This window comes from Magallana gigas, chromosome 3 (genome assembly GCF_963853765.1).
Source record: "Magallana gigas chromosome 3, xbMagGiga1.1, whole genome shotgun sequence".
In the NCBI taxonomy this organism is placed as follows: Eukaryota; Metazoa; Mollusca; class Bivalvia; order Ostreida; family Ostreidae; genus Magallana; species Magallana gigas.
In genome coordinates, this window is record NC_088855.1 from 33619858 (window position 1) to 33642372 (window position 22515).

Here is a 22515-nt window from a genome sequence, read left to right on the forward strand (position 1 = left end):
TGGTGGCTCAGTTTTCATAAAATTTGTGGGCACCTCTCATCCACAAATGAACATCCACCATGAATTAATAATTAAGGTTTTGAAGTCACATTTCTTTCATAGATATGAGTACCGGTATACACAAAATTACATACGTCCCAATGAACCTGTGAATTTAAAGCAATCCACTAAAAATGGCCCTCATGAATTTTAATGATTCCATAGCATTATCTGCAACAATGGAATTCGCCTAGTCTTAAATACACTGTGATGAGGGCGAAATGTGCAAATACAAAACGAGGTGAATATTTCCCTGCATACAGTAGTTATTAATGTTTTATTCTCTTGGTGTACCACTAAGTATAAAGTGATAAGGGTAAAAAATAGGTCATTCACCAAGCTTATCACTTCCAAACAATGGTGCAATAATTTCACTGCACAGTATTGGGTGGTCTATATTTTGTTAGTTCCTACTTGAAAATTTTTGAAAGCATGCAAAAATGCAATAACGTGTACCAAATAACAAATATTGTATTTGCAGTACATGTACATGCATTGATATAAGTGATTCACTCAAGTTCAACCTATTCAAAGTAGATCATTTATGCATCTTGCTGTTGGGTAAATACTGATAGCGGGGTACCGTATATCCGGTATTTTTCGTGATCATCTTATTTTCGCTTTTTTCGCAATCTTTTTTCAATCGCAAATAATTGAATACGCAAAAAATATATCCTGTATCATTTTCAATAAGAAACTGTTTTAATTGCAAAAAATAACTGACGCAATTTAAAAATGTATTATATTTTCCCCATTTTTGCAAATTTTGTGACACGCGAAAAAATACAGATATACGGTATTTAGAGCAGAAAAGATCTAACTTGAATTAAATCGATTCAATTTACACTCTGTGTTGTTTTTTGTTTTTTTGAGAACCAAGGGTATGCATGGCTTTAATCAAATTATATCATAACAAACAAGAAGTGAAGAATATTTCTGTAAGTATGAAGTATATGCACACTATGGTATACCAGACAAGAATGTCACTCATAACATCTAAGGTGTGATATGTCACATTATGGCACAGAAAAATATCTATCAATGATTCACACCAGTCAAAAGTTCCTTTCATTTCACATAAAAAATGATGAAAGGTTATTTAAGGTTTTTGTTTATATTATTTGCTAATAAACCTGATGAGAAGTACAGACTGTACAGTAATCTGTACTGAATACAGAAAAAAAAAAGGAGTCGAGAAAAAATCAACTTCATAATAACAACTAATACATAAAATTCTAAATACATTCATTTTAAAGAACCATCAAATAGGGTATTAAAATAAAACAACAACCAAAAACAATAGATGTTAATATAGGAGATATAATACTTCAGTATTTGTACTAGAATTCATTCATATATACATGTAAATTTAGTACAGAGCTAACACAGCCTTTCTCTAAATGACTAAAACAATAAAGAGTCTAAAATCTCTATAAAAAAATTATAATATTAAATAATATTAACAACGCCATTAAATCAATGTATTAAGCAATTTTACTAAATGCCTAAATAATAAAAATGTATATTCTTTCACTTCAAGTGATATTCTAAAATACCAAAAAGGTCCTTTTAGATTTAGAATAAACAGAAGGGAAAAATCAGATAAGATCAGATCACAAACAAAGCAATATACATTTATTTTACCTCGTTGCACTAACTAAAAAGCATACATACCGGTACAACCAACACATTGTTGCAAAATACATTTAAACAGAAACTGTATACAGAGAAATAAAAAAAGACCTGTGTTGGTAATAAAGATTCAGTAACTTTGCAGAGCACTTGTTCATAACAGAATAAAATTGTTTATAATAAAACATGTATGTCTAAAATTGCTTTTCGAAAGTTATTAGCAAATCAGTCGCTACTCGCAAACCCTATTTGGCAGTGATACTACACTAGACTACAGTGCTTGCTTTCAGAGTTTTCAGGATCATTGTTTGGCACCGCCTTCTTCTTATCAGAGGTCTTCTTACCGCGATTGCGTTTGGCAGAGCGAGATTTCTTCTTGCGGGGGCATATCAGCAGACCATCCCCAGAATGGCTGCTATGGCTACTACTTTGAGAGGATGACTTATGAGAGACAGTGCTATTGTTTCTTTTCACGGAGGATGAGGACGATGATGAAGCAGCTGTATGCCAATGAGTATCACAGATTTCAGAACCGCCACTACGTGAGGGAGCACTCTGACTACAAGCATTAGATTCAAGAGACGAAGCACCAGGAAAATGAGGAGACCTAGTAGATTGTTCATTCCTAGACTTAAGCTCTTCAATGAATGATAACTGTCTAGCAGGGACAGAAGAGGATCTGCAAGCTTTCCTATTGTAATTACCATTGCTTTGATCATTGTGATATTTGGACTGTGGAGATAGTGTTTTGTGTTTCTTTGATTTTGTTTCCTCCCTTCTGTTTGCTTTGCTACTAGAATCTGAGGAAGAATTTAACACACTATTATTGTTTCGCTCATTGGATGACAAACTTTGAAGTGAACAACATGAATGATTTGGTTGTGAACCAGGACTGAATCTTGCACCATCTTCGCTTGAACATCCATGAAAACCAGAGGAGGACTCCATATGGGAGGATGTATCACAGGAACCACAAGTGTCTGAGATCCCACTGTATGATGGTGTTTCTGTGCCTGTAAGCCTAGATGGCATTCTTCCAGAACATGGATATTGAACATCATTACTGAGAGCACTTTCTTCTACAGTCGAGAGCTTCTTTTCACCTGTCTCTGAGCAGACTGACAAGCCAGAGTGAGAGGAATGAGATTTCTGAATGTTAGGATAATTAATCGCACAAGAATGCCCACAGGCTGTGTCAGAAGAATCTGAACTTGGCTGTAAGAGTTTGGATAACCTTAGGATTCTAAGATTTTGTGAGTCATAAATTTGCTCCATTTTCCTAATATTGTCCTCTGCTTCCAAAACAGAATCGTTTTCTAATACATTAGTGGCTCCAACACCCTGCTCATTGCTGACCTCAGACGAATTATTGTAGGAGTTGTGGGAGACTCCCATGCTTCTTGCATCACTACCTTGAAAACTGACTTCATCTAGAGAAACGTCTGGTATGGCATTACTTTCTCTTCTGGCAGGTGGTTGAGGTCTGTTTGCGTTAAAAGTAGATACTGCGGGCAAGGAATCATAACTGTGACGACTAGTTTGGACATATCGGTCAGCAGGGTTTCCGCTTTCTGTGGACAAGTCATCTGTATCACTTAACTCCGCTATTTGTGAGGGTTGCATGTATCTTCTCCCGGAAGCAGGCAGTCTAGGCCGATCTTGGATCTCTGAAGCAGTAGTGGCAGTGGACGAATCTTCCCAGAGTTCTAACAGATCTGGAGAGAAATTAACTTGGTCAATAATATGTCTGTTAAATGTTGGCAATGTTTGAGAGCTTCTTTGAGCTTCCCTACTGTGTCTTTTCCAAGGGAGGGAAAACCTTGTATTTCTTTGCCTAGATTCTTGAGCATGTGCATTTTCACAACCTCTTGGCGGTGCAGGACTGGAAATATGGTCCGAGTATCCTGGAAGACTATGGTGTCTTGATAGATTAGGATTACAAGGACTTGAGAGAGTTGAGGTATTTTCTGTTACTCTGCCACTGGCTGAACAAGCAGTACCTAGAGCGGCACGAGGTGATGTCTGACACCCGATGTTGTTGTTGTTATTTGGACAAGGTGAGGAAGCATTGTTATTATTGGAACTGTCTACAGCCTCATAAGGAGGGGGAGCTTCCCTGGGATACATTTGGTCTGGGGGCTTTGGAGGGGTGTAAGGAGGTGGGGGATCATCGTACGAGGGACATTCAAAACCAAAGAATTCTGGGGATATGCTGTCAATATCTCCATCCTCCAGCCTCTCACGACGTCTACTGTCTCTGTATCCTGGATAAAAAGAAAGATATAAATAAACGTTTGTATCAATGAAATATCAATTTACCCCAACATGATCTTTTTAACCAGTAATTATTTACAGTTATTGAGATTTAAGTTCAAATTATGTAACATATTTACCAGGAAGCTTATAATAAAAACAATGGTAAATGACTCTAAATTACTTACTACGCATGGCCTGGAGAAGCCGTCGTTGTCTTAGACGATGACCCATAAAAAGTAGAAGAGCAAGCACGAGGAAGGAAGTGATGGTACTGGCGACTAGTCTCAGGCCTAAAGTTGTCATGTTATCAGAGTTTCCTGCGAAAGGTGTAAAAGCATATTAATTTCTCTGAAAAAATGGTCTCATTTGATGGATATCTCTCCCTAATACAAGCTTATAAGAAAAAAATGCCCTTGGAATTGCACTAAACCCAATGCTACTATGCCTAGATTTGAAGTTGCAGAACTATAACCTAAAGTTAGAAATATCTTTCCACTGACACTAAAATATGTTGATAAAAAATTAACATAGCTAAAAACTACCATTAATGGGAAAGAACATTTCAACATGTCAACCAACTGATGGACAGTGCCAGCCAACATTCCCCTTTTCTCATATACCAGAACATTATTTTTAAAAGGAATGAGGGGACAAAAATTAAGAGCTAGTAAAAGGATGTAAAATCCAACAAAGAAGAGAGACAAACCATTAGCATCATTATTCTTGGTTGGGTCAGTGGCGTTAGTGGGAGGAAACTGTCCATGTCCCCCGCCCCCATCATCTTCACAGCGGAATTTGCAGCATTTGTCATCGATCATAACCGGGTTAAGACAGCCAGTGGGAGGAATGCAGGACACCGATTTACACATGGTAGGGAAGCCATCACTACAGGTACACTGATAACAGGGGTCAGGCTTGGGCTGGAAGACCTGGCCATTGGAGATCTCCTTCCCAAAGTGGTCTGTACACCTCAGCTCTGATAAGGCTGGAAAACCAAAATAATACAGTATAAGATTTCGGAGAGATGATACATGAACTGGTATTTCATAAAATCATGGACAACTATACTGCTCTACAAAATGACTTTGTGACCACATATACTTTTTCATTTTGTCAAATTATTTTTTTTCTCCATTAAAAAGATGGAAAGGAATCGGTAAATCCAAGTACCACTTGACAATTTCACTTATCATTAAAAGGAGTAAAATAGCTGGTGCAATGTCCAACTTGAAGATTCAACTTCTAAAATGAATAACAATGACCTTATTTACACATTGTCTTACAATTACCTTTTAATCATGTTTAACTCACCCTACCGTTAAAACGTACTACTGGTCAGAATCATTTTAATTTTCAAATCGAAGGTATACAAACGGTGTCTTCCCACTTAGCCAACATTTTGAAAAAATACAGGTAAAATACAGGTAGATCTGTGTTGGCTAAGTGGGAATGGGGTGCAGGTTGAGAACAAAAGAATTTAATGACAGGTAAGCTATAGTCTGTTTTCACATTAACAGGGAGGAAAAAATATGTTCACCTTCAGAAGAATAAATATGATTTGAGCTTCTGTCCCAGTATATTTTTTTATTTAATTAACTCCAATGTAAGTGTTATTTTCAAATTATGATTTTTACGTAATTAACTATTACATTTTTCCTCTCAATGTATGCTTTTAAATTGAGCTATATATGTATATCTTGGTTTGTCTATTTTCATCATATTTTGAATTAAATTATATTAGTTGAGTTAACTTACACTAAGCCTTGAAATGTAATGTAAATATAAAAATCCCGTTTGAAATTATAGCTATGAATCAAATGGGTTTTATTTCAATTTTTTTCTTCTATATTCTATGGTTTCTAAAGTTATATTGAGTATTTCCAATATACACAATATATGAAATTAACAAAACACAAAAGTGCTAGAAGAAAGAACTCACGTTTTTGATGTTGTATACTTCAAACTTAATAAGATCTGTTGTATGATGATGTAATTTTAATTAGATGAAAAGATAAAATCCTCCTCTGCCGTTCTGTCTGAAGATAGGCCATTTTGATTTGATTTGATTTTTTAATATTTTTCAACTTAAACAGTCCATAAAACGGTGACCCATAAAACAGTTAAGAACTTATAATTTTGAGGCTTTTGATTTTGTTAACTAATAACCATAATTTTGCTCATCTTTCTAGTCTATTTTCTTTAAATACTACCGATCGATCTCATTTATAGAATTATACACCCAATTTAAACAGTTTATAATTATTTACTTAAATGTTTTAATCATGCATGTACGTGTATTGGTTAATTCATACAAAAGGTTTAATGTAATCATCTTGCAGAGAATTGCTTATCTATATTTTTTAAAAATATTTTATAGTTATTTTTATCTATTTTTGCTGATATGGGCAAAATAGTGCTTTTTTATATAAACAACATAACAAATTTAAAGAAGATTTTCTAGTATATTTAATTTGGTATAAAAGTATATTTTATTAAGTATTACCAGTATTTCTCTAAATAATTTCATGCATCCTATTTTATTTTTTTATAAAAATGCTAACGTTAATTTGTTTTTTAAACTATTCTCCGGTAATTGATAACAAGTACATTTACATGTAAAAAAACAAACTATAGCCCTCTGATCACTCAGGTGTGAAAATCAAAATGTTGGCCAAGTGGGAATTGAGAATTTCAGAATGTTGGCTAAGTGGGAATAAACCATACAAACATCCAAAATTACAATATATCTGTGCACTTATGATGCATGTAATGGGATGTCTTTAATTCAGAATTTTGTTACAATTACCGGTACACAATGACTTACTTGGGTATGAAAAGATGTAATAAAAGACAAACAGGTGCAAAATAATTTGCCCCTTTGTCTGGTATAAAAAGAAAAGTTCATTAAACCTTATCTCTTTGTATGTCTCTTTATCCAAACTATCTATTGTTGACCCTTCAAAACTCACAAAGGGCCAAGCTAATGACAGTCAACCTTTGTCATGTTCACTGGCTACTTTATTAATTTTTTTTCACAGCTCTCCCTTTATGTTACTTTCATTTATTAACAGTAGGGGATATGTGATTTTGTACTCTCCTATTATACTTCCATTCACAAGAGGCTTACTAAATTTGTTTGGCTTTATTTATTTGGTAACAATTGCCTATTTTATAAATACACCTGGACTCAACTTGGCTAGCCGAGTGTCAGATTCATTTTTCTCATCTCCCCTTGAGAAAAATGAGTCTGACACTTGGCTAGTGAAGATGACCTGGACTATGGTTTGAAAATAGTGAAATAACAATACTTTTCCTTGAGTGCTAAATTTTACAACAGTACACTGTATTAAATAATAAGCTAAGAATTTGTTGACTAGTATCTGCAGGTTTAAAAAACTTTTTATTTTAGTACTTTATATATGAAATTTCATCTGCTCATCAAAAGTTCAATGAACCAAAGTCCATCAGCTATTGTCAATGACTTTATCATCCTAGCTACTGTACATTCACCTTCTATAAACACCACAGTCATATTTAATGATATTTTGTTCTTTGTCTAATCCCTATCAAAATTAATTAAAAGTTACTCATCTCATCAAGCCAGATTAAAACAAAAGTATGTAATAGGTACTTTGACTTTTGAAAGATTAAAATTAATTTTTCAATATTAATTTTCAAAATGCTAGAGAACATATCCAGCTAAAATTATACTACATGTAGTCTACTAACTTAGCAAAAATGATCCAACAACTGAAAGATACTTTACATCATTATCGATAATAATAACTACACAATAAGAGTACTTACGAATCAATGACATTTTTCAATTTTCCCTCAAATTACAACCATTGAATCCATTCACAATGTATGGTAGACTCAAAGACTGTTAGATATAGTAAGTCTCCTAAACTCCACCTTAATCTTCCAAAGTTCCAGGGAGTTGTTCAAAATATTTAAAAAATAACATCAGTGGTGACAATAGAGTCCCTTTTGAAAAGAACTGATAATATCAGGTTTAATCTAAGGATTACAACAGAGCTCCCTGTGTCACGTCAACTTCTTTGATTTCTCATTGTCTTGCCTTCAATGATGCATCCAAAATCTTTTCTCACTATCTCTTTAATTAGTTTTCTCCTCAAAAGCAAAAAGATGAAAATCACCTGTTTGCTCTGATGTGTAAATAGATCAGTGAATTTGTTTTAAATCTAGACAAATGGATTGCATTTCCCTCTATAATGAGGTTCTTTGACGGATGACTGTCCACTTTACTACTACCGATAATACTGCCAAGTGATAACAATCTCCTTACAAGGAGAGTTAGTCTAATGCTCTCTCTCCGCTCTATACGGTTGGACTAAACAGTCCTGGGTAGGGCATCTTAGACTTAGTCTACAGATTAAGTCCACATTCCTATATATGGGCAACTCTGTCCATTGTGTGGTATCTCTCGGGTGCAATAACAAAGATACAGAATGAAGGCAAGCTAAGACTGGAGTTAATCATCTCAAACATGATACTCAATGGCAATCTTATCAGGTCATCTCCACTTTAGAACTGCTAACAAGACCTCCCATTCAAGAGAGAAAATTAACCAGTAGATGTAATAGGCTCCCAAAAAGTACCACCAAGCAAAAGATAAAGGAACCAATTTGATTTAACCGGAATATTTAATAAGATGCATAACATTAAACATTTAACATGACTAAAAAAAATTTTTAAACAATGCAAAATATAAGACTAATGGTTACCTTCTTTAAATTTGCATAATTATATCAAATGTTTTTTTGTTTACCAAAAAGTTGGGTGATAAATAGTTGTCACACTGATTGATGAGCTTCCTTGATACAGAATGCACAAGATCAACTGATAATACTTTGAACAGTTATGCAACATTCCGTTCCAACTTGTCTGATCTCATTCTTTCCAAATAATGTTATTTTATTTATAACCCTGGCTTCCCTTTATTGACTGAAAAAATCGGGCCTTTTCAAAGTTGGTATAAAGACCTGAGTAAACGTCACCTTCTGAAGGAAATACAAATATCTCAAATTTAACACATAAAATTCATTACTTTAGAAGTATCCTCTTGAAATACCTCTATTCACACATACCATTGTTTTAGTTATCAAAATATTCTTTCATCAGACCCTCTTGAACACTGGACTTCATTCCAGGAGATGTGATGGTCTCCTTAGGGAAAGCTATCACGCATGATAAAGTGTTTATTTTGTCAAAAGGCAGTTGATAAGAATGTTTTACTGTCATATTATAGTTAAGATAAATAATTAACACTATCTGTTTCAAAATCAAAGGAAATTTTGAAAATTTGTATTTTGTACTTTGTACAGGGCTGCAGAGCTTATGCTCAAAAACAAAAATTTTGCTTTCAAAACATTTTCATTTTAAAATGATGTTACAGCAGCTGTTATTACATATACTGAAGTTATTACAGAAATCTATAGATTATAAATTAAACAAACTTTGTTATAAAAAAAAATACACAGTTGTGGGTTCCAAATATATCGATCTATCTGTCAAAATGTGTATTTCTGAGAGTATATGTAATTCAAAATACATCAATGATCATGGTGTAAATTTCTCATTTTTGATAGCACACTGGCTACAGAGAAAATTATGAATTAGTTTCCATTTTTTTTCAGTGGAAATCAATACTGTACAAATAATGTCTGAAAATACGATATAATTTTGCCTATGAGCTATATAGCTGTTGACTAATAAACATTAATACAATATCAGTACCTACATATACAAAATAGCACAATGATTACTAGTAATTAACACTTAGCACAATGATTACTAGTAATTAACACCAAACCATATTCACAAGCAATTTACTGTAATTAAATATGACCATCCTTTGATTTCTGATATTACTGATTCAGAATGAAATGATTAAACTCAGGTTACTACAATGTAACGGTAGAATCTACTTGTAACATAGACTATATAAACAAATGTTTGACAAAGATCCATGAGAATCTTCTTTTATATGATTAATTGTTAATTATCACACCTCAGCTCAACTGTAAAGATCACTAAAATCTTCAGAAAACAATCACTCTAAAATTTACCATCTTCATTAACATATATCTATTCATAATCAAAACATATATTCATAATCAAATATCTTTGAAAATTTTTCAATTTGATTGATCACAATGATCACATTTTGCCTTCGTCTTCCAGGTTTATTCTTTTCAAAAGTAATATCAACCATTATTTACAGTACATCATTCAAATATTCAGAGACATATATAACAGTAAGTATATACGTCCCTGAAATATTTTAATCTTTTGTAATCATGCTACAAAATGAGTTCGATTTGAGGGTACAATTTTAAAATGTACATGTGTTACTTGATTTTCTTATATAAATGTTCTAGTAGTTTTCAAAAACAAATCAAGATTTCTTTACTGACACGTCATCTTTATATTTACCAGTAGATATTGACAAGAATGAAAACAGAATTCCAATGGGGAAAAATCAGACATCTTTTCTCCAAACTGAAGTCTCTCAGAACACCTCTTATTATTTCTCAATGCTATAACTGGGGTACAATGTACTTACATGACTAATGTTGTTAAAAAAAACTGTAGAATGTTCTTTTTAGTTGCATTATTTAAAGGGACATGGTCACGATTTTGGTCAAAAATTATTTTTTGATTTTAGTATTTACAATGCTTCAGAAAGGCATTTCTAATAGGCAAACGAAATTTGGTGTTATTTGTTGAGTTATAAGCAAGTTACAGAGCTTGAAATTCTTCGCTATGTAAACAAAGCGCGTGTTTACATTTTGAACGTTGAAGTAAAAATTTCAGTTTTAAACCTAAAACGAATGTGTTAAACGTTAGGAACTGTATATTTATGCTTGAAATAAATAAAAAGATAGACAAATAAGCTGGAAAATGATTTTTTATTGGTATATTGAACCTATGTAAACAAAAACAGGGCACGGGCCTTGTTTACATGTTAAAGAATTGTGAGCCCTGTATCTTGCTTATAACTCTACGAATGACTCTCAAATTTAATTTGATCATTAGAAATGCATTTCTAAAGCATTGTAAATAATAAAAACATAAAAATAAAATTTGACCAAAATCGCGACCATGCCCTTTAACACAACAAGTTAAAGGAGGTGTTTCAAAGGAGAAAGTCTGGGATTTGTTCATAATACTGAATGAACACATTTGGATCTTAAGGTATTACTAAATATCAAATAATTATGGCAAAATGTGAAGCAAACACAAGTAAAATAATTTTTACTCATCTTTGATGAATATGACTTACTATTTACTTGCTAAATCTTATATAAAATGTATTGGTAATTGAAATAATTTATAAAAATCATGCTATGTTAATACCTGACCTGTCATACGAAATTATTCTTATGAAAGTATATTATGATCTTTCATATGAAATGTGAAAGTCAGAGGTTCAGTTGCAAGAAATCGATCATATTTACTTTCATTGAATTAATGAAAGCCTGTGAGCCATCCATGAATTTACTTCGGCATAACAGCGGAACATATCATGAACATATCATTTCATTTGATTTCAGGGTACTGGTTGTACTTTCTTGCCATCTTAAAGCAACTTCTAAAAAATATAGATATGTGCAACAAAAAGTTTTAATGTGTGATTTTTTTTATACAGCCGTATGTCTGGGCTCACCTGAACTCAATCCCGTGACGAAGACGATCACTGTGAAGACTACCATGTCTTCTTTTCACAAATAGACTCACAATCGGTCTCGGAATCGAAGTTTTTCATCCATGTCTGGTCAGTCTCGCCCAATAGTTGACTGACATGGCTGCCTAAATAAATTAATTCGGAACATCTCGTTCGCTACATTGTATGTCGATAATAATCCATGAAAATGTCCGAACGTCGACACTTGCGAGACTTTCCGAGAAACAACATGTCTGCGCCCATGATAGGTCAGAATCGGGAATGAAGAGTAAAGCATTATCTGCAAAACCTACGACCTAATTTTGAATACCAGCTGAAGCAGTAGGAGAAGAAAAGAAAATGAGTCTAAGCAAGGATAAAGGGGATAAAAACCCACTGGAGAAGGCTCTTGCTGCATATATTAAAGCCTTGCAGACAAAACCTCTATTGACAAAAGCTATCACAAGGTAAATATTGTGTAAAAAACAAACGAATTAAGCTGACTTATTTGTAATCAGCATGTATGAAATATGTTTCCGTTTTCAATTAAAGGAAATTCAATTATTTGTTCTGATTTTATTCTGAATGTAGAAAGTAGCTACAGTGCATGGTTTACTCTTCTACTTTCATTTTCCATAAAGAGTAAGGTTTGAGGTCACAAAATGGAACAAAAGACAACCAATAGACAAATGACAATAGACAAGTGATGGGTGTATCACAAAATACAAAAATCATTGCATAAAAAGCAGGTGTCAGAGAACATAAGATGCAATTAAGGTGGCTCACTACATCGTGAAATATTTTCTCAAATCAGCAGAAATTTACTTGATTATGATAGATATCTTAATGGATAAGAAGTATTTAAGTCTAAAATGCAAAAAATGTGCAATTTTGGATGAAAAATTTATAAATTTTCAAAAATTTAATTAAGTTAACATGAACTAAAGCTCCAGGTATATTCGAACTCATGATCTGCACATCAGAATCCCAATACTTTAACCACTGAGCTACGACGATAAACAATCCAATCAAACGATATAATCAGTTTAACAAAACATTTAAATTGCCATCTTGTGATGTAGTGTCTTAAAAAATATGTGTAGATGTAGTGAGGTACCTTAAAAAAATGTTGTTTTTAATAACGTCACCTGATTAGATAAAGGAAACAGCGTGACTTAATTTCACAAAAAATGTAAAAGTTTGACGTGATCACGTGAATAAATTTAATCCATATAGATGCAAAAAAAAAAAAACCTGATAGTTTGACAATAGAAGGACCAAGCCCAAAACTAAAGAATTTTCAGTTGAAGTATAGATATTTAGCAGAAAAATATTGTTAAGAGTATGCTTAATGAATAATTATTTTACATCCAGGTGTATTTACTCATTTTCAGAGGAAAAATGTTTTTAAAAATTACATTATGCATTTATCATAGAAACCTAAATACACAAGCATTAGGATATGAATATGTTCCTTAGATTCCTAGATTCTGTGTGTCTTAATAATCATGTTAATATGTATTTTAATTATTTCAAATATAGAATCAAAATCATCCAACTTTTGCTATCACATGTATGCAGTGAAAAAATTACTGTCAAGTTTGACCGACGTGAATGAAAGGATTAATATTTATCTATTTCATCAAAATATGAATGATCACCTTCTTATTCTACAATGTAAAATGATATCAGAAATAATTTCATAAGACCTCTTTTTTTAAAAGAAATCAAGTAATGACTCAGATCCTGAGTTTGAGTACATTGATAAAGAATTAAATAGTTATTGCATCATTTATAGCTTTCCTACCTGTATCATTCTGACAGTAAATTATAAAAAAAAAAAACGAAAAAACTCACTCACCTGACTATTGATACATGGATTCTAGGATGGATTCCCCAATCTCATCTAATCACTTCTATAATGATTTTTGTTAGCTACAATTAACTTTTAATACTTGCTAGTATGTGCTACTTACTTCTTAATAATATTGACATACCAAAGACAATAATTACATGTACCAGTACATGTTATAAATTTGACTGTGTATTAGACTGAATAATTGTTTGTATTTCAGCGGATGCATTGCTTCGATTGGAAGTTTGGTCTCTCAGCTGATTGTTCCTAATCCAGCAACTGGTGGAAAAATTGCATGGAGGAGTGTTGCTGCTTATGGAGCATTTGGGTATAGTGTACATTGAATTATCATAATGTATATATATATATACCGGTAATTGTATATATAAAATGTAAAAAGTGTAGTTATTTTTCTTTCATTTTGGTGTGAAGAGGAAACAATACTTCAAATTTTTTATAGTGGGTTTGATGATAATAATCTGGATATAGCACAAAATTTGTGTCATGCTAAATTATTTCCACTAAAACAGTAGCGGGCTCAAACTTGATAATTTGAAGCAGATTAGAGCAGAGGACACATGACAGATATTTATGTAACAGCTAGTGGATCATGAGGAAAAAATGAGATTAGATAAAATCAGTTAAGGATCATCGTCAGCAATCCAAGGCCAGATTTATACAGCTTACTGATAGTGGAGCAACTCAGTGATATTTTCTCATTCTGATAAACAATTCATGCCTTATTTCAATTGGCTCCTTTACACTTTCATGAAGGAAATCAAAGCAATCTTGGTAATACGAAATGTATGCTTTCAGGAAACTAACAAGAGGCACAAGGGCCACATCACTCACATGAGCAGTGATGTCTTGACCAAAGTATATTGGAAATTGGAACCAACTGTAAAATTAGAATCCCTTTTGTAACCCCCCCCCATTTGCCCCCAGTAAATATGATATGAATGGATTTGAGAATTCTTCATATTTGCTTGTTTCTATTTTAGTTTCAAAACTGGTAGCTTCATAACAATTGATACTTTTTGCCTACTGTTGGTTTAATACTGGTAAAACTGGTCCAATTGTTCTAATGAAAAACTTACAATTCAAATCACAGACCCCCAACATCATCCCCACCACCCCATCCTGGGAGTCTCTAAAGGGGTAACTGCAAGACTATACTTTAAAATTACCGTATGTAGACTTACTCAGTCTGGTACATGTATATGTACTTGCTTTGATATGTGTATTAATTTCACAAAATATAGTTTTTGAACAAATCAAAATTTACCGTATGTTAGTAAGCTTTTGTAAATGGTAACAGGATTTTAAGCAATTGATTATACCTACAGTTAACAAAAATCTGCCGCAACCGAGAAAACCGTTACTATACTTATCTATAAACTACAGTTTTTGAACCAGCTAGTTTAACAATTGATCAAAATTATACCGGTTATAGATTCTAACCCTGAATCATTTTACATGTATGTGGATCATAAGTTGAACTTCATCTTTCTATATACATTTTAGAAAAGAATCAAACCAAATATGAAGTCAAAGTTTTAAGATAAACATTTATTTTACATTTCAGATTTGTTGTGAGTGGTCCTTTAATTCACCAGTTCTATATCCTGTTGGACAAAATGATGCCACCGAAAAAGGAAAAGGCCACAGCCCTTGATGGCATCAAGAGAGTCATTGTGGATAGACTTGTGTTTGCTCCACCCTTCCTGTTATTGTTTTTTTATGTCATTACAATTCTAGAGGTGAGTAGATAGTGTATTTTTGTTTTCAGATTTTTTTCTAATCAATCACATAATGCAAGTTTTATTATTTTTTGTTTAAAAAAAAACCTATTTTGTTTACAGAATGAAATGAGTGTATTTTTAAATTAGGATGGTACAGTATATTTTGTGGTACAGTAATATAATCATATACAATTAAGAACAGTATGTTGCATCTTATGAATTGTTAGATTTGAGAATTGTATGAGAATTGTAGGAGTCATCATTAATATGAAACAACTAAATTTTGTGGGTTGTCACTCAGATATTTGTTGATTCAAGATTACCTGATCAGATTTTTCTGACACAAATACATGAAAAATATTATCCTTTCTCACTTAAAAAAGTACTTTTTAACAGGGTCAAGGTCACCAGGCAGCCATTGCTAGAATCAAAGAGTCCTTCTGGCCAGTCTTGAAGTTGAATATACAGGTGTGGACAGTGTTTCAGTACATCAACATCAACTATGTTCCACCAAAGGTAACCTTTTTATCCGGATGGTCACATATGTGCTTATAATAATGAAATATTCAGGAAAAATGTTAATACTCCAAAAAAAATTTATGCTGAGACAAATGTCAATTACATTTTATTCTTGAAATGAATGTATCGGTATGTACAATTGTAAAAAAAGGTAGTGAATGAATTGGACTTTATACATTGTATTTTACTGTGGTTTTCTGAGAGAAGAGGGTGTGTAAGGTGGAGGGAGGTTGTTTAAAAATTGACATAAAAATGAAAGAAAATTTACATTAGACTATGTATTGCCAGTGGGTCAGAAAGAAACTGAATCAAAGTCTGGATAAATGTTTTAAGTTGTAAAGGGAATTAATTTTGTTTTACTTCTTTGTTCTTTCAGTATAGAGTATTATTTGGGAATGTTCTGGCTCTGGTTTGGTCTGTATTTGTGGCGTCTAAGAGAAGGAAGATGGCCCTTGCTAGCCAGAAGTAACCAGTGTGTTTGATGAGAAAAAACAGTACAAACGTTCACATTCCAGCACCATTATGAACTGTCATTAGTCATAGTTGCCAAACCTTTGTTACTTAATTTGTACATGTAATCTATGTACAGTTTAGTAACAAATACATTATTTTTTGATACAAGTGAAATCCCTAGAATTATGTATGGCATTTTTATATAAACATTTACCACTTTTAATTTCTGTGTAATTTTGTATAATATTATCATTTTACTCAGATGTATGATTTGTTGATTTAATTGACTTAACAAAGACAGCTCTTGATATTTATGACTTTTACCAATCATCTTTGTTTTACATGGGGATTTGAATCCTACTGTCCCTGTTTTCTTAAAACCATTAAATGTACTACAAACAATAATATATGCATCATGTAGTAAGTTAATTTAACTATGTTAGTTTTTCTATGATTATTTAAACCCACAAAAAAACTTTAATTAGGAAAATTAAAGGTACACAATTAAGTACATGTACTACTTTCTGAATATCAATGAAGATTTGAATGTGTTTCATTCGATCTGATGATAGATAAATGAATCAGCCAATGATAAATCTTATATAATTTATCCAACAAATATGGGAGAAAATTACTAATACAGATACCAATACTTGATGTTTAAAACATTTATTTTTTGTGGCATGATATCTTCCTTGTTACAACAATAACATCTACCATTAACAAAAATATAGGTGTTTTAATGTCAAGGGTCAGTGGAGACTGTACCATTTGTCCCACTTTGAACAGCTCTAGCCTTTCACAGAAAAACACCTGTCTGTTGTTCTGTAAAATGTTGGAGGTGTTCCAGATGCCATTTGTCCTTGTTCAGTAAATTGTTACCGGTACCATGCACTGATAAACTTTTGTGATATTTGTTGTGTTATTTTCTTACAAATGGGAACACATTTTGTATTATATTTAGTTAAAAGTTGTTCCAGTTACTTCAAACTGGTGAATATTATATAGTTAGTATATATGTATTATAATGATAACAATGTACATTTTTGATTACTGCGATATGTTCAAAGAAATCAATATCACAGGCGATATATACTAAAGTATTGATACTATAAATAAATGCATTCTTATTTTTTTTAAGTGATTTCTTTTTTGGTATGATGAATGAATTATCCATCTATGTCATCTAGCTATCTCAGTGGCGTCGGAAGCAAATTGAAAGTTGGGGGGGGGGGGGGGGGGGGGGGGGGGGGGGGGGGGCGCTGGACTAATCCTCAGAAATCTTGACAAAAAAAAACCAAAAACAAACTTAATTCCCAAAACCATTAAAATCCTAAATGGGGGGGGGGGGGGGGGGGGGGGGGGGCTAGTATACCTATGACTCCAAGGTAAATTTAGGAACAATTATCTTTGCTGCAAGAAAAGAAAAAGTGGGGGGGGGGGACTGAACCCTCTATGCTGCTATGTGCCTCATGGTTAGGTCTAACTTTGCCAAAAAAGGTGGAGGGGCTTAGCCCCCCGGTTCCGACGCCTATGTATCTCATCCATATTTCAATTGATGTTTTTGGTTATTTTTAGAGATTGGCCTAGCTTCCTCAGAATTAATATATATGTAAATTTAAAGATATATCCACAAAATAATATAACAAAAGTATGAAATTATTACACCAACTAAAATATTTTAAGATAGATAGTGAATCCCCTCATTTTAGAGATGTTAATTATTCCCAAAAAAAAAAATTGTCTTTTTACAAAATGGGGGTGGGGGTATACTTAAATGTACCTATGATCTGAATTGGCAATTCATATATTTTGTAAAAATCAGTTGTTAGAGTAATAAAATATTTATATGAATTTATGTATAAATTTGTTTTTTGTTTTATTTCATTGACATAGAGAAAGAGAGAGTATGACATTTTTCTCCAATGAGTAATGATTGATCTTTCATGGAATGCAATGTACAGCATGTGTCAACTGAAATTTTTAGATGATTAAAGCCTTGGAATTATGAGAAACAGTTTAATATTGATGTGGAGGTTATATATGTTATTTATGTCTCTGATATTAATTCCAACCATTCAGTATTTATGGAAGTATTGCCCAATAATATGACAAGTTATAACTTACACTATAAAAGTGCATGTGCACTTACATGAAATATTTACATTGAGAGGATCTCTTGATTTTTTCCAAGTAATTATGAATTCGTCTTCACTAGCCAAGAGTTTTCGGTCTACACTGCTCCCCATTTATAGCTAAAGGTTTACTGTCCCCGTTAATGGGGAGCGGAGTTGACCGAAAACCCTTAGCTAGCAAAGATGTTATAAACTGTAAAATAGGGAATCTCTAATTATGATATGTTAATGTGTATGAAGCTCTCCAGATTCAACATATTTAGTCACTTTTTTGCTACACTGCGTATATATCTGTCTCTTGCACTAAGTTATGTTACAAAAAATCAACCCCCACCCCCACCCCACCCCACTTATTTGTCATCTGTGACTTATCATCATTTTTTTCATGTCTTATTTAATTTGAGTTACTTCAAAGATATAAGATAAAGATTGTTAAAAGAGTATTATTTTTCTTCATAAAATCGAAATGCTTATGTACAACTTAACTTATTAACGAATAAACTGGTTCTCTACAAGAGCTAGTTCTCCTGTCGCAAAAACAATGATATTAAGGACAAGGTATTTTTTTTATGAATTAATATTGCTAATACATCTTTTACGCTGCAAAAAGAATTCCGTTTTTGATATAATGCCAAGATATTTCGTTAATGAATTTGCAATATTAGTCAAATGATCAAAATTCAAAATTTTCGTTCTCAACTCGAATTTTCTCTTTATAAACTTCTGTCATCCTATCTTGCCTAAAGTAATTGTACTATCGATCTTGATAGAGTATGAACACTTGGCTGTGATACACATACTTACCACCTCTTACACTGTTTAATGAGAAAGATTATATTAAAGCTGTGAAATATGATTAATACCAAGCTGATCTAATACTGCTTCGGACAGTAATTATGTTGATTACAACTGTCAAGACTGTAATACATTTATTCGTTATTGTAGCCTTAACAGCCTTTTTAGGAGCCAGATAAGTAATGAAACAAAGAGAACTATAGTATCGAAAGTCAGAAGACAAGGTAAGACATTATATGGTCATGTGTATAGCTTTAGCTGCAGGTGGATGGATGACATAGGAACTACAGTGCCTCCCTCAGTGAAAAACTGCAATTTACGGTGCACATAAAATGGACTGATCAATCATATTTCCTAATACATTCTGTACAAATATTTGACTCCAAAAATTCATCGGATATTTTACTACAGTTATCGTCACTTAACTTGCTTCTGATATTCTTTTAAACACCATCTCCAGCCCCATAATCTGAAGTGGTGCAGTTTGTTCACATGTTTAAATGGTGACTCTTGATCTCGATTTAAATTTAATGATCTCTGAATCTCAGCAATGTTCGATAACTCTAAATTATCCCTGAATTTTTTTCTTCATACCAGGACATACAATAAATCTTCTTTTTATACAGATAAATTTACGAAGAGATGTAGTTTAAATATAATGCTCAGATATTCAATGAGCTGTTTGGCTTAGTTGCTCTATGGAGACCTACTACATGAAGATAAAAGGGTTCGAGTCACAAATCCACTGGGTTTTTTTTTTTCTAATATGATCTCAACTTGTAGATTTATTCCATTTTTAGTTATGCATTGTGGCCAAAATTGCAAATTTGTAAAAATGCATGGATATCATAAAAAGTTCTTTTTATTTTATTTCACTAATAAAGTTTGAAGGATTAATAACATTTTTATGATGTAAAAAATACTTAAAGGCTGAGGATAAGAGAACCTTAGCATACTTCATTTTCTGAGGTCAGGTAGTGTGTTTTGGAGAAAGTTTGAGGCAAGTAAAGTTAGATATCAGTAGGAAATTACCTATTGAGTGCAGCAGCTGCACAGATTACAGACAATTTGTCCACTGTAAAAATTATAGCCCTTATCCAATTCCCACTTAAGCACCCATCTTCACTAACCAAGGGTTTTCAGTCCACTTTGCTCCCCATATGGGGAGCAAAGTGGACCAAAAACCCTTGGCTAGCGAAGATGGGGAGCAAAGTGGACCAAAAACCCTTGGCTAGCGAAGATGGGGAGCAAAATGGACTGAAAACCCTTGGCTAGCGAAGATGTTAACCACCTTGCCCTCATCTAAAAACAAACCTTGCCGAACCAAAATACAAGTACTTGCCCTCACCCACATATCATCTTTAACCCTAGATAGAATGTTCTATCGTTAAAATGACAAATGTCCTACGGACCCAGTTAAGACTGTGACCTGTGACCTTATGTAGCCTGGTCAGGGTAAGATTATTTTTTCTATTTTAACCCCATCTTCTCCATCAAATCAAACATTTTTGAAGGTTTTAAAATGAAATTACTTAAAAATTTATTATACTGGTACTGAACTTGCGAAAATGATATGTTGCTGCCATATAGCAGAGTACTGTATACAGGGAAGTATTCACCCCCCCCCCCCATGTTATTTTAACCCCTTTTGCCCTCATTGTCAGCGAGCATTTAAGACCAGGCGAATTCCAGTCGCTCATATTATCACTCTTTAAACATACAATGTAACTGCATCTGGGTGAATTCAAGATGGGGCAAAACTGTTTGCAAGTGCAGATGGGGGAAAATTACACGGGGTGAAAATAACCCTGTACTCAATATTATTTAAGGAATAGGGAATCATTCTTTGACTGAGTATTATGAGGTGAAATCCAATAAAGCCCAAAGGGCTTTATAATAGATTCGAAAACACTCCGACCGAAATTATCACCTCATAATATTCAAAGGATGATTCCTTAAATACTTATATTTATATTATTTCCAATTTGTACACTTTAAAACAACATAATTTAATGTAAAATATATCAGGTTACAAACACCTAATTTAATATATTTTTGGGCTAACACAGCCACATTTTGATACCAAGGTAAATTAACCCATCATCAATTCTTATACGAATAGGTTGCATTAAATGATAATTATTTATTCTTTCTAAAGATGGATTGCTTCGTCCAAAACAACAGCCAGATAACCCTTTAATATTTGAAAGGTCGGTGCAGAATAGAGACTTGATTTGGTTTGGAGTTTGGACGCTCTGTTTCTTTGAAGCTGTTTACCTTGCCAAAAGATGGTATGCGAGATACACAAGCAATGAAAAGTACATCAGGTAATGTTTTTGAAAGTTTTTGGATTATGGTATTGTAAAAGGCACATTGATAAATAATAGCATTGTTGTATGTATTATACAGTCAAACTTCATTATCTCGAACTAGATGGGACTGTTTTAAAACTTCAAGATATTTAAGTATTCAAGATATTAAGGGTAAAATGCTAAAAATTAAGTGGTTGGAACTTACATATGACTTCGCCATATCCACTGTATTCGAGATATCAGTGTTCAAGATAAGTTCAACTATACAAGTTAAACATTTTATATTTTTTCTTTTTTTACATAGGGCAAGATTTCCCTCCTTTGTCATTAGCACGGAATTCTAAAGAACATGTAGAGATCTAAAGAACATTCTTAATTCATCTAAAGAACAGATGAACTAAGTTACATATATGTGTATTATTCCTTTTAATGAAATAAAATAAAATGAAATTATGATTTTACTGAGTGCAACTTAAATTGATGTACATTTTATCAAATAAGAGTGTTTATATCATTAATTATTTCTTTAACCAGGGGTTTTCGGTCCTCTCTACTCCTCATTTTCACTAATTGATCAGATTTGAAGCAGCTTTTATAAAGTCTACTAATAAATGTATAGCATTTGTTCATATTTTTAGCAACATAAAAACAATATCTGACAGTAAATGTACTGAAAATTGGCAAGAAATTACATCTTTAAGATCGACATCTCCTGAAATGAAGATTATGAAAAACAATTTATTGATTAAAGATCAATATATACCTTTTACAGACTTAAAACTAAAACTTATTGTGTTTGAAGACAATGTTAAATGTACATGTGTATTACAGAAAATTAATGGTTAATGTCATACTAATTCATTGAATGAAAATGGGTATATAAATAAATACCCTTCCCTCAATCCTCAACAATAGAAAGAGGGTCTATTTATATTTATTTCATATGCAATGTTCATTTATTCAAAGGGGATTCTGATGTACAAAGGATGTTTTCTTTTGAGAATCTCTCTCTCTCTCTCTCTCGATCGAGAAAAAAGATGGCTTTATTCTGCCTATCCCGCTCTTGATAATATGTATTCCTAAAATA

The 22515-nt window shown here is 32.7% G+C and overlaps 2 protein-coding genes across 3 annotated transcripts; one reads left to right on the top strand and one right to left on the bottom strand.

Annotated features, from left to right (window-relative positions):
* Positions 1–1359: 1359 nt before the first annotated feature.
* Positions 1360–11781, bottom strand: LOC105333959 (dentin sialophosphoprotein). Of its 2 annotated transcripts, none has more exons than XM_011437201.4 (4): positions 11621–11781; positions 4634–4912; positions 4113–4244; positions 1360–3935 (listed from the first exon to the last, which is right to left on the bottom strand). In XM_011437201.4, the coding sequence occupies exons 1-4, from the start codon at positions 11664–11666 to the stop codon at positions 1933–1935; spliced, it is 2460 nt and encodes an 819-aa protein (XP_011435503.3). In that variant the 5' UTR covers positions 11667–11781; the 3' UTR covers positions 1360–1932. The 2 variants fall into 2 exon arrangements, with proteins under 2 accessions (XP_011435503.3, XP_011435504.3); XM_011437202.4 differs by lacking the exon at positions 11621–11781 and adding an exon at positions 7735–7888.
* Positions 11782–11848: 67 nt separating this feature from the next.
* On the top strand, positions 11849–16339 carry LOC105333958 (peroxisomal membrane protein 2). Its single transcript, XM_011437200.4, has 5 exons — positions 11849–12084; positions 13693–13800; positions 15058–15232; positions 15611–15730; positions 16110–16339. Exons 1-5 carry the CDS (start codon positions 11978–11980, stop codon positions 16200–16202), a joined length of 603 nt encoding a protein of 200 aa, XP_011435502.3. The 5' UTR covers positions 11849–11977; the 3' UTR covers positions 16203–16339.
* The last annotated feature ends 6176 nt before the right edge of the window (positions 16340–22515 follow it).

What these genes read in the sequence shown, in the direction of transcription:
- LOC105333958 (XM_011437200.4), top strand. Translation starts at nt 11,978, where the DNA reads ATGAGTCTAAGCAAGGATAAAGGGGATAAAAACCCACTGGAGAAGGCT. An exon ending in TTGACAAAAGCTATCACAAG is followed by an intron (nt 12,085 to 13,692) that starts GTAAATATTGTG and finishes TTTGTATTTCAG; the next exon opens with CGGATGCATTGCTTCGATTG. An exon ending in ATGTCATTACAATTCTAGAG is followed by an intron (nt 15,233 to 15,610) that starts GTGAGTAGATAG and finishes ACTTTTTAACAG; the next exon opens with GGTCAAGGTCACCAGGCAGC.
- LOC105333959 (XM_011437201.4), bottom strand. Translation starts at nt 11,666, where the DNA reads ATGGTAGTCTTCACAGTGATCGTCTTCGTCACGGGATTGAGTTCAG. An exon ending in CGTCACGGGATTGAGTTCAG is followed by an intron (nt 4,913 to 11,620) that starts GTGAGCCCAGAC and finishes TTGGTTTTCCAG; the next exon opens with CCTTATCAGAGCTGAGGTGT. An exon ending in GCTTCTCCAGGCCATGCGTA is followed by an intron (nt 3,936 to 4,112) that starts GTAAGTAATTTA and finishes CTTTTTATCCAG; the next exon opens with GATACAGAGACAGTAGACGT.